The 12921-nt window shown below is 44.4% G+C and overlaps 1 protein-coding gene across 2 annotated transcripts in view; it reads right to left on the bottom strand.

The window, feature by feature from the left end:
* Window positions 1-4840: 4840 nt before the first annotated feature.
* BMI1 (BMI1 proto-oncogene, polycomb ring finger) overlaps window positions 4841-12921 on the bottom strand; it is a 117274-nt gene continuing 109193 nt past the window's right edge. The window contains exons 2-10 of one of the 2 annotated variants that reach the window (XM_086941678.1): window positions 11349-11479; window positions 10555-10651; window positions 9303-9358; window positions 9159-9209; window positions 8699-8807; window positions 8122-8170; window positions 7629-7727; window positions 6796-6876; window positions 4841-6675 (exon numbers count right to left, since the gene is read on the bottom strand). In XM_086941678.1, coding sequence (XP_086797804.1) covers window positions 6349-6675; window positions 6796-6876; window positions 7629-7727; window positions 8122-8170; window positions 8699-8807; window positions 9159-9209; window positions 9303-9358; window positions 10555-10651; window positions 11349-11460 — 981 coding nt within the window. In that variant the 5' untranslated portion in view covers window positions 11461-11479 and the 3' untranslated portion in view covers window positions 4841-6348. The remainder of the gene's footprint in view (window positions 6676-6795; window positions 6877-7628; window positions 7728-8121; window positions 8171-8698; window positions 8808-9158; window positions 9210-9302; window positions 9359-10554; window positions 10652-11348; window positions 11480-12921) is intronic. The other variant, XM_086941680.1, reaches the window with a different exon arrangement.

The following is a 12921-nucleotide window of genomic DNA, read 5'->3' as shown; positions in this document are numbered from 1 at the left end:
TGAAGAAACGATTCCTTTATCATATAGCAGTCTCTTTATCCGTGGTCTGCTCAAGAGACCGCACAACAATATATTTGGTCTATTGGAAACCAACCCCATAAGTTATAAAATAAACGGATGCCTACGTGTAATTATCGATGGGGTGGAAGAACGCCCGGATGTCCACCAGAGAGAGGGCGTCAGATGTGTATGTAGTATAAAGGCCGCGTGTGCCTTCAATAAGGTTTTAATTTGTCACTGTTCTTAGTTTGTGAATTACAAGGATGTGTCTGGACTCTTAAAATACAAAATACAGCGTAAAAAGAGCCACTCCTAGCATGCCTTCAAAAACCCCAGGTGACCAAACAAATTACGTATAATTAACAAATACAGCATAAGAGTTCATGCGTTGTTTGACTGTAACAGTAGTGTATTTCGTGTGTGACTATTTCAAACATTTGTGCAGCCATGATCTCAAAGACTGGAGACAAAAAGTAAACAGTGATTGGTGTGTGGATGTTTTTGTACTCAATGGTATGGAATCTGTGGCGTTTGGGGACCACATGGTTTTTTACACCTGTGGGATCGGTATCAGCTGTCGCGAGTAGAGCCTGGACAGTAACTTTTACAAAAGGATAAATATTGGCTAGGCTTTGTCCGCGACATGTGGTTTATCTGGAATGGACATTAAAAATGTAGTCTTTGCTCATTTGTGATTGTAAGGCAATTGTTCTACCATACTGGGGCTGCATATAAAGAAACGTGTTCAAAATAGGTTACTTTGGGATTTCTTCTCCTGAGTAAGCGTACTCTTTTGATAGGTAATGTGGCTGGATCAATTCGTTGACCTTTTCCGGGACTTGATGGGTCTGACCTGTTATTCTGAGGTCAGGCGAGAAGGATAACGTACGCCAAACCTCGCAGTGCACTCATTATCGGTCTTCGCCAAAGCTAGAAACGAATTGTATATACGCTAACTGTCCCAACTAAGCGCTCGAAATAGATCCTCGAGGCACTTGCCGCGACACACTTGACTCACGTCGTTGCGAGACAGAAACTACTTTATTTTCATGGCAAACAACGATTTTCCTTTTTGGCCGCGGATGTATTAATTGCTCCATAGTGTTATGACACTGCTGTCGTATATGCAGACCTATGCAGACGCTGCAGTGAATGGCCCTGAGCAGCTGGGGCCGTGGACATACGCGTTGAAAGGCCGACTTTAGCTTAAGTGTATTTCACTGGGTAGATGGTTAAGACGAGACACTTTTAACAACCGGAAAATAGAGGGCTCATAAAGGGGCGGACCTTGACGGGATATTCAAATGAGCCTGCCGAGTAAGGACTGCGCACATGGTACAGAGCTGGCTGTTAATGTACTACGGGAGTTCACGGTTTAAAAACAGTCCGATAATTTGGCGTTACAGAGTATTTATTTCATACACCGACTGTATAAAGAAGGTGTTGCGTTTTAAACCGGCAGTACGTATGTCAATATTCAAAAACTACTTAGGGCAGAAAGGTCAGTTCTCGACAGATGTGCTCTCGAGAAAGACCTGCTTCGGAAGTGCGAAAGAAATACTGGCAAACGGCTGTGCATGCTGCATCGCTTGCGTTTTGTTGTAAAATACGAGGTGCAGAACGCAGCTGTGAGTTAAAAGGTGCGCAGTCTGTATCACAACTCTGTAAAGAGACAAGTTTGACTTTACATGGACTCTCTTTTGTGACGCGACCTCGGTCACCGCTGTAAACAAAGTCGCGTTCCGCAGAAGTGGGATACACGGAAGCAGAGTTGCCGAGGGCTGTGCGCTACAGCGCCTGCGCAAGATGGCGTCTGCGCTAACAAACCCTCCTCTGTTCCAGAGCTAGACCAGCACAAAGACAGCCGTTCTCTTAATGCCGGCCCTACTCAAAGCCCTCGGCAGAAGGCTGCCACGCGGCCTTTCAGTCAAGGTTAATAATCACTAACATAGCATCGGGAAAGCGCATCACCATTCTCCCCGTCCAGCTTCGTATGTGCTCGCTTGCCTGAATCCCCTCCCCAAATCTAACCAGGTCCTGCACACGTTGTGAATACTAGCCCAATCCCCCAAACGTGCCGCTAGCAACGGCACCGCGATAAAGGAAGCTGAAAGAATACACTGTGTTGATTTATTGACTGGTCTTGATTGGCGTCAACAAAATGATTATGGCGGTCATTGTGGCACAAACAAGCTTTACTATGAATCAAGATTACAAGTGCACCAACTTCCATTCAAGCGATGCAGTCTTCTCGATGCACATAAATGGCTATTTCTAGGTGTTTCGAATATTCCATTCACACATTTCGCATTCCCGTTTGCATTTATCGGTTTCCGGTAATCGCTCTAGACGGTCAAACCCGGATCACGGTTAGGAAGCACTGCAGTTAGCTGTGGCTTTTAATGTCTGACCCGAGACATAATTGAACGGTGAATATGCAGAGATGCTATTTTGATACAACTAAAGCACATCTTGCATTGCTTCCAAAAATGCGTATATATAAAAATAAATGACAGTTGCATCAGTTTACAGTTCCTGCAAGCGCAGAAATGTACGCTGGCTACTGAAATACAGCGAATTTACATTTGCAAAGAACATTTAATACGTAAAAAACGCCAGGGGCTGTCAAACGTTTTCAGAAGGGGCGTTTTGCAGAGCTATCAAAGTGAGCGTTTAAAAAATGGCCAGGGGAAAACGAGAATCGTTAGTCTACATTTTTGGAGTACACAGCAACTTGCTTTCACAGGTCATCGCACCCGCATCGACTGCACACTCTTCGTGCCGGATTATCCGTAGTGGACATTGGTGAACTCTTCCGAAATGTCGAATTCAAATTAACGCCTGGCCTGGTGGTGAAAGGCTGAACTGCAGCGCTTCCCTTTTCACTCAGACCTTCACTGCTCCTGCACAGTGAGGGACAGGACGCAAATGTACCAAGTCTATATAAACTACGGGCAGCAGGATCATATACCATGCTATACTTAACTCCGCATTTACATTTTTTTCTGGCAATGCTCTCTACGAAGAGGCTCGAGTCGAACGGGGCAGCAATAAACTATTGAGGTGTGGTTGGTTGGTGCAAAAAACAAACGAAGAAAGAAAGACTGCCATCCGAATATTCGACTTAAACTGCTAGTAATTTTAGAGGAATACGTTGAGGCGGGAGAAGGCGCAGGGCGTATGATGGTAACTACGGATCATACGAACACGTAATGATCATTAGATTGCACGCGGTGGTCATATATATCACAGGCAAAGTAAAACACGTGATCAGAAGCATGTAAACCGTCAAAACTTCTGCTTTCACTGAGTGCAAGGAAAACGTTTGATTAATGATATGTTACACCTTTCAATCAAAAGAATAAACGATTCTTTCTTCAAGGTCCACTGACATCTGGAATCTTAAAAAAAAAAAAGTAACATTGCATTCTGAATTTATTTAGCGAATTCAAGGTTGTCATCTCACCCATTTTTTAAGACACTTAAGTAGGTTTCTGTAGGGAGAGTTTTAGAACGCCTCCCAACTCTACGCATTTGATGCGAAGGTGTACAGTGATTTTACACGACTGCTGTTTACACATCTCGCTACGGTAAAGCACGATTCGGCTCCCCGGTGTTCGGTTCTTCGGAATCCTTAAGGGGCTGTGCAATACCACACTTATTCGATGGATGATTTATAAGTGTACATCCGCCGAATCAGGTTCTTGGGTCTGGAGTCAAGTGCAAAGTCCACATAATACCACTCTACAAAGAAACACTGCAGTCTTTTTGGTTTGCAATATAGTTTACCTTAATCTGTTAAATAAGTCGGCAGGCAGATGAACTGAACGTTATCTGGAATACATTGTTGACTGGACGGATTGGGTCTATCAATTGTGAACTTTCATTGTTCCCATGACTGTATTCGAATTCTAAGAAGAGGTCCAGTCTGCAGACAGTGCTCTGTTAAAATTGGGATTACCGCTAACCAGTGGCATGTGCAGGGCCCCCAGCCTGTCGCGCTACCCACTCTCCATAGACCAGTTTCCTCTAAACACAAGCGCAAGACACAGATGACTAAAATGTATGCTTGGTATGGAGAAGCCTTGTTAAATGAGAGAGGCCGTGCCACCCCAACCCCACGTTCCTCCTCAATGGGGGTATGTGGTGATGCGAATTGACGAGCCACGGGGTACAAAGATGACGAACACGATTCGATCTCATCTGACCACCCATTTGGCCCAAGGGCAGGAGACATAAGGGTTACACAGAGGTGTCTCAAATCTAGGAGCCAGTGAATTTCTTTTTCATTCTTTTCCAGCCACTAACTCAGTAGTACAACTATTGATGCTGCCGCCCTCCGAGTGACATGGATCAGAAGTATCCCGGGAGCTCATTTTATGTTTTTTGTTAACTCTCTCAATGCTGGACATGCTTATTCGGTTACAGCCCATCCTTTAAAGTTCTGCGAGACTGGAACTGATGAGCAAACAATTTTCAGGAATACACAACAGGCATATAAATGTGCTGGAGGGTGGGTTTTATATTATTATTTTTTCCTGTGGAGAAATGATCAAAACAGAACAGCGTGCACAGGTGAGAACATTTATAATTGCACGTAGGACCATCCGCTAACAGCCATGGCCGAGTGACGAGTAATTCCCATTTATCTGTTACAGAATAGAAAATGCGTTCATTTAACAAAAGTCGATTTCTCGTGCGTCATGGTACTTCTGAGGATCATCTGGTTACCTCACATTTATGTGTGACCATACAGGCAGAACATCTCTTAAATTGGAAAAAGCAGCTCCGTCAATACTTATCAGGACAATCCACCAAGAACAGATATCACACGTGTATATTCAAAAGTAATTATTTAATAACTATAAGCAAGACAAAGCAATAGAGTTGTGCTTCTTTTTCAGACTGGAGGCAATGAAATGTTTAGCTATACAATTTATCGTATAAACATGAAACAATATTTTTTATCATAGAATAAATACCCTCACAAATGAATAACTGACTGGTGGTGAAGATGCACAAAGCTCTCGGCCAAAGCATAAGCTGAAAGGGTCTTGTGCTCTTCAGTGCGACAGGACTTGCAGTCCTTTCATGTAGTTGAATACTTCACAAGCTTACCATAGCTCCCCTTCCAGGCCACCAACACAAAGAACACAGACAATCCGTGTGTTATGTACATGTTTAAATACATTATTGATTTCCGTTGTTTTATTACTCTATCTCTGAAGAAAAAAAAGCTTATACAAAATGCCTTCGCAGAGAGACACGGCTTCAAATTCTACATTTCTGTCGATCCTCAGTATAAAATAATGTCAACACGTTTAATCAAAAAAGTAAACTGTTTGCATGCTGATTGAGAATTTTCAGTTGGCGATATTGGAGCATAATATTTCAACGATTAGTGAACGGTTCTATAATAAAATATAAAGTATCCCCTTAAAAACAACCCCTCTGCAAGGCCGACTTTACATTTTTTTTACATCTGTATACAAATTAGATCTTCAACTCAGAAGCCTGCGTTTGCCAGATCACTAATGTGAGACATTTATGGACGTGACATCTGCAAAGGCTGAACAATCTTTCAGAATTTAACAACCATATTAGAGTGCTTGAAACACAATATTTTCTTTATAGTATTTATAAATATATCATACAATACTGTTTCCTGTTATGTTATATACCAATATGGCATTCTTTAACAAGCATAATGCCACCTGATTCTTCAAAAAGCGAATCATAAAAAATAAAAAATAAAAGTCAGTGAAAGGAACTAACAACGCGTTCTAAGCATGGAGTTGATAAAATTGAAATTGATATTCCCTTTGATCAGTTCTGGCCAGATGAAAAGGTGGAGAAACATAACCGAGATGTAACACAATATACTATTCACAGTGACATGGCAGCATAGAATGTTTAATTCTATTCACATATTGTTTAATACAGTTTCGAGATTAAAACGCTAGTACTTTTTATGTATTCACAAAAGTATAGCAACAGGAAGATTGTAATCCAAAAACATTCTGGAAAACAAACGGCTAATAGATCCACTGCAAAAAAAAATAAAACTTAAAAAAAAACTCGCATATCCAAGGATAGAATCTGCGGCTCCCCCCATTCAGCATTTTCACGTCAGACTTCGTGTTTCTTGCCAGTTGACTGACACATATTCTTTAAAAAGCAGAAGTCGAGTCAGTCATTATTAACCTCCCTAGTCTTCCACGGCCAAGGTCCTGTTGAACTACAAGTAAGCGCGTAGTTGGACAGTCACGTTTGAGCATCTATAAAGCTGTAACTGCATGAAGCTAGCTAGGAAAGAGGCTGGCGACCAATGCGCAGGCTCACGACCCTTCACCCGGACGAGATTGCCGAGGAGCCGTTCACTGCCGCCGTGCGTGCCCTGTTGCTGAAGGCGCTGTGCAGGCCGTTTCCTGGTGCGCCGCCGGTGCCGTTCATTGTGCTAGAAATATGCGGAAACTGCGGGTGCGGGGACTGCACGGGGGTGCTCGGACTTGGCAAACAGGACGACGTGGAGGGAACAGCGCCGGCCGGACTGCCGGCCTTGTCGCTGCCAGAGTCACTCTCCATCTCACCGCTGATGTGGTTTAAAGCCGGGTGGCTGAGCTTCATCCGTTTACAGTTCGGCCGCACGCGGTACTTCAAGGGAAGAGGCCCGTTCTGCAAAGGAAGGAGAGTGCAATGTAAGCACATACCGAATCCAAGCAAACGCAAACACAGACAGCCACAGAGCGCACACACGCGCGCACACACACACCCACCCACCCACCCGATACTCACCCTTCTCCAGGTGTAGATATAGGCGATGTCCATCAGGGTGTAGTAATCTTTCAGCGGCTCCTCTTCGTACATGACATCGATCTGTGCAAAGAGACAGTTTCGAAACTTAGGCTATTTATATGTAATGGAGTTCGATAAAATGTTGTGGTGGTTGGTAGTTGTTGAATGGTGTGGCTTCTCTCCTCGCCTTCAGAAACCTCTATTGCAAGTCTGGGCCACAAAACATGTTAATACAAACAGCACATTAAAGATCCCACCTCATCACTTCAGAGAATTGGACTGCGATACAAAAATAAAGCACGCAGCATAACTTTGACGGCCTACTTAACTAATGTCAAACCCTTCACAACGGAGAACAATCAGTGAAAGAGGTACCATTGTAATATTACCCCAAACAGAATTAATACATTTAGATCAGCCGTATGCATTTTATTAATAAATACCAAGGAACTAGAATAAACACTAGTCCCATCAAACAGCCCTTGTGCGTCCGAAGCAGGTGAAAAGCATTCAACATTTTGCCGTTTTAAATGAGTGTTTAATTAAATAACAGACAACGCTTGCACTTACTGCCAGGAAAAAACACACCACACAAATTGTATTTTAACACCGAAAGTCTGAGCGGTTATTAGTTTTCTGCATTTCACCTTTTACCCATCAGAAAAGTTTCCAATTTAAGAAATGCGACAGAGTTTAACATGAACCTCTTTAAATCTCAATTGTAACACTTCCCACCTGAAAAGAGTCATTCAGTGGATGGAAGTGAGTAAATCTCGAGAGCAGCATATGTAAAGTCAGTATCCACTAGACTGTGAAACAAGTGCGAAGATTACCTGAAAACTACTGGGAATGTCCATTTTAGTTCGTAGAAACTTTCGTAGATGCATGACAGTCATGGCTGCCGGGCAGCGAAGGTATCTTTTGTCGGTCACCTAATAATGCATTGAAAGAGACGCCTCGGTGAGAGAAGACAATGCTTCGAAGGACAAGGTAACAAGACTGGACTATGTACAAGAAGCTCAGAATGCATTCAGTAGAAAAATCAAGTTCAAGGGTAAAATCATGAGTCCACTTGAATGTAGTACTAATGAACAGCTAAAGAGCCACCTTGGCATGTTGTTCCTTCCTAGTACTATACCATTTTTGCCATATATGAACACTTAACTACCGTAAGTCCTAACTTTTGCGCTAAAACCCGATCAGTTTAGTCAACATAAACAGACATTAAACAAACTAACTCGTTGCTGCTGGGTATACACGGGAGCCAACACGTTTTTGACATACAATTTCGGATTGTGTAACATTCCTAGGGGGACAGATACTTGCCTCCTCCTTTGACTTTTCCTGGTCTTTGCTGTATCCTTCGACTTCCGATCTAAGAGAAATATCAGTAGAGGTCTTGTTTAGTAAAGAAACTACTTGAACCACTCAAAGTGCATATTTGCAAGGTCGGTAGCTAGCAGACAATGCTTTAAAACGCACTATCTACGCAGGTCAGATAATACCACTGCAATGTAATGTGACTTACTAAGGTTAATCAGATAACTGCACCGTTTTTGTTGAAAAAGAACCATATACAAACACATTCTAAATTGATTGCGATTTATCAACGTATTAACGCTCATGCCGGCTTGTACTGTAAAAAAGGATTTAAAAGCTTAAACAAAATATGAGCACAAATAAAAAACAATAGCAGTGATTGGGAAGCACAGATTCAAAGTGGGAGACGAAAGAAAAGGACAGAACAAGTTAAGTAGGCAATGTGAAGACCGCATTCATTCCATAGGTTTGAGAGTCCAAAATGTAATGCCATTAAAACCAGAATACGCGTTGTTGAAAGGATGACCCCAAACGAATTATTACATGAATTGCAAGTTTAATTCAGGTACATCGCTGTACTTGCCTATTCTGGTCAAAGAACTCAATGGAGAGGCTTATGATCTCATCATCGGTTATTATTCGTTTGTCTTCATCGGCAACTTCGCCCCGGTCTTCGTTAGACCCGTTAGCAACTGAGACAGGAGGAAACAGACAAGACTCTATAAAGTGAACTTCTCATGTTCTCAAGTGCCTGGCTCCAAGCCAAGACCTCGTTCTCTGCGCTGTAGGCCTCAAGCCATTTTAACAAAGGAATCACACCCCCAGACTTCACCTCAGTTTACATAGCTGACAGTCCCGACTACATCCCCACATTTTAGACAGTATTACTAAGCTCTAGCAGCAAGATTTAACGGGGAGAATTACATCTGCATGCATTTTTAAATGATACTAGATTTCATGTCAAGCTGTGCTTTTCACTGAATTCAGATAACCGAGTAGGCAACGTAAGCTTAGCGTTGTGGCACAAAAGAAACAACGTTTACCGTCCGCCGAAGGGTGAGCTGCATAGAAATCCCGTCTTCTTTTCATTTCATCTACAGGAGGAAAACACCTCGGCATTAAACTCCTCAAAAACAGCAGACTTCACATGCAGACAAAACTTGGATTCAAAACAACCTGTCACTTACTTTTAAAAAGACCTGGAACCAACTTGTACACAATGTCTTGGAGAGTTTTGTCGGCCCTGGCAAGGGAAAAAATGTCAATCAATTACGAAGTCCCAGCCCTCGAGCAGATGCAGGTATATTTAATCACATACATTTGAAACAGACATGGTCACAAGGGCATAAGATCAATTACGTCGCGATAAATATTCATATACGCATCCAATTTACTGTAATCACACATCTAGTAAACGTTTCGTCCAGTGCAAAGGCACTGTACCAAGGTTCTTAAAAGACCAGACATGAACAGCCCCTGAATGCCCCATTAGGAGCAGGCAGCAATAGTTATACTCATTGAACCGCATTTTAATATGCACGATAAGCACATTGCAGAGCTCAGTAATGCACACTTAAAATGTGGTCTTGTAACGTAAAGGGGTTTAAATTCCACAATGTGAGCACCACCCAATAAACAGTAAGCTTGACGGGTCAAGCTTTAGCGGGAAATAAACATGTTTATTACATTTCAACAATAGGACTGGATAAGTGTGGACCACGGAGGGATTGCATTCATCTTCGAGATGTTAATTGAAGCCATTACATGTTTTTTGACTTACTTGCACCGAAGTATTTTTGCCGAAATTCAAGTAGATAAGAAACTCAGAACAACTTGACACAGAATCGGTGGGGTGACAATAGGATTAGAGTATTTTGCATGTAATTTCCATCAAATATTCACAGATTTGTTCCAATACACACATTTACTGTTGCAGGGAGAGTACCCCCATTGTGTAATTGTGGCCAAAACGCTTAAACCCATGATTACATCGCAGATCTCTAGATTCGGGAATCAGCAATTCGGCCACTAGGCTCGAACTAAAACTGGGTTAGAACAGGACTCCGACCCGGACAGGCCTATTGAGCACTCAGGCAGTGCCCGATTGTCTGGTCTGACAGGTCAATGTGCGAGCATTTTCTTTGACTGTTTTAAGGTTTGATGGTCCATCTGCTCCCTTCATTTCACTTAGATTAGCAAAAACGTTGCCGCAACAAGCTCAAACTAAAAAAAACAATTTTAAAACATGGGCCACTTTTTTGGCATCTAATTCACTAATAGGGTCATTTAAATTTTGGTGCCTTGGCCTATTTTCTGTCTCAGTCCGACCCTGGTTACAAATGGTTATCAACACCAGGAAGCCAGAACTCTCTAGTCCCACACAAGGCAGGTTTAATGTCCTCTTTATGTGCCAAACAAGAGCGCCAACGCACAACCTACCTGATGTTGAGCAGGGGCCTGGTTTTGTGAACCTGGACATCGCATATTGGACAATACTTGCTGGTCTCCAAATATCGCACGATGCACGTTTTACAAACTGAAAGGAAAAAAAAAACACCAACACTTTAGTCCGGGTAGTAAATTGTTTACTGTGTGCGCTAATAAACAACGCCCCAGCTAGTTCAGTGCCTCTCCTTGAAAGAGCTGCAGAAGAAAGCATTACATTAAAACGGCGTTGTGCATAGCAGGAATCTTTTTCCAAAATAAGTATAGGCAACTATTACAGGGCAGATCACAGGAAGACACACAACATATGTTAGTTGCTGAATGAGGTTTTATAACAGACTCCTGGTTTTATGAAATGTGTGTGGAACTCTACCACACATTCCATTTCAGTTTGCACACACAAGACCATCTAGGAGATAGTCGGAAAACCATGTGCTCCTGCAGTTGGCGTCCAGTACACTCGGGTGTAAGCACCAGGTGTTGGTTATTTGATACTTCTAAAAGGAGGAGTTCGACTGAAATAGGTAGTTATTGGTTGAGTGTGTAGGCCGCAGGGGCGCACGGCTAACCACCAAAATCTCGTACAGCGGATGTAGGCTAGCGATATTGACGGAGTATTCAATCCATTATGGACCTTATTACAAAGAGGGTGGGAAGCCCGCGGTGTCACAGGGATGTAGGCACTGGGTAAAGGTCGTTATGTAAATAAAGGCGGGGGCGGAAGGTCCCCCGCGGGTGTACACAGGCAGCGACGGTTATTGCAATAAAGGCAGAGGCCGGGTACTCACAGGAATGAAGGCACTCGATGATGGTAGTGGCGTCTATGAAGTACCCGCCGCACAGCACGCACATCAGATGCGGATTCAGCTCCGTGATTTTGATCCTGGTGGTTCGATGCATGTTTGCTTCGCAGACAGACCTGGAAAGTAAAGCGATATAATTGGTCGTTAACAGGTTTTCCGCGGACACCTGCCCCCCCTTCCCCTTCCAAACGCTAGCCCCGCCTCTCATGCAGCACCCACTGAGGTAGGTGGAGAGTAGCCAAACACTACGGTAGAGCGGTCCTTCTGGGGTCAGATTTACACCGGGACAATGCATGCGCACCCACCGGCGGTCACACGGCAGCCTCGACATACAGCAGAGTTCATGCAAACAACCCTTTCTACCCAGGAGTAGGGACCCGTCGTGTGCGGCGCCGGCCGCTCACCGGACACTGCAGAGCTTTGTTCCCCGCCATAAGCTTTTCCTCCCTCAGAAGGTCGCCGCGGCCCGTCGGTCGCCGGTAGGTTTTGTTTTTTCATGCACACACACGAACCTATCTTGTGTTTTTTTTATGTGACGCGGCTCACGTTCGCTCGGCACCTAGATGGCCCCCAGCCACGAGAAGCAGCTCACACCGGCTCGCTTGCAGAAACCTCTCTGCCTCCCGCACAAAGAGCCGGGGCGCACACAATAACAGACACCTTTTCCAATACATCGCCACGTACATTTCTGGCTGCTTTTGGTTCCTGAATGTTTACCACGCTGCCAGTCGCCGACCCAAGCCGTGCACACAACACCAGGTAACAAAAGGAGGGACGGGAACGAGCCTTGCCCGGCCACAGACCCGTCGCCACGCACCTTAATGGATCATGGAAAGACATTTATGAGCACACATTAAAATGCGAAATGTGGAGGCAGGGACCCTGGCCGGCTGACTGCGAGGCAGGGACCAGCGGCTGTAATGTTCCGGAGACGCAATTTTATTTATTAAGGAGCACAACAAAAATTGACGTCTGCTGGTGCCCGAGCACAACCATTCCCGGGGTTGCCATGGCAACCCCTTTACACTTGGCATCTCGCCAGAGCCTGGAAATGAAGTGAGGGGGGAGGGGAGAGCAGCGCGCACAGGCAGGAGAAACAGAGCAGACCAGCCAGCGCCTGCCAGGAGGAGACCGAGGGTCACCGAGGAGGCGTTTATGGAAGATACCCCAATGGGTGCAGAAGTAGTAATGGTGCGATGCTGGGAAAATAGATAGTGGGTAGCCAAGGAGAGGTGTCAGACTGAGCTGAAGAGAGCAGCCCCAGGGTCGCGCGAGCATGCGGAGTGGCAGAGGTAGACCCGGAAGAAAGAGAGAAGGCAGCTAAATGGATATTTCCAAGAGCGGGAGGAGTGATGAGAAGTGGTACAAGGACAAGGGATAGTGAGTCGCAACGGCTGAGACATTTAATGAGGAGCACCCCCTGCGCCCCCCTCCCCCGAGGAATAGCGTTAACTGAGGATATCCCAAGACAAGCTGACTCTAGAGGTGGGGGCCGGTTGTGTGTGGTGAGGGTTAGGGGGGTCACACGGAGAAGAGAGGGGGAGGAGAGAACAGGGCA

This window comes from Lissotriton vulgaris, chromosome 10 (genome assembly GCF_964263255.1).
Source record: "Lissotriton vulgaris chromosome 10, aLisVul1.2, whole genome shotgun sequence".
NCBI lineage: Eukaryota > Metazoa > Chordata > Amphibia > Caudata > Salamandridae > Lissotriton > Lissotriton vulgaris.
Note: the sequence above shows the minus strand (reverse complement) of the source record. Positions and strands in the feature narration are given on the sequence as shown.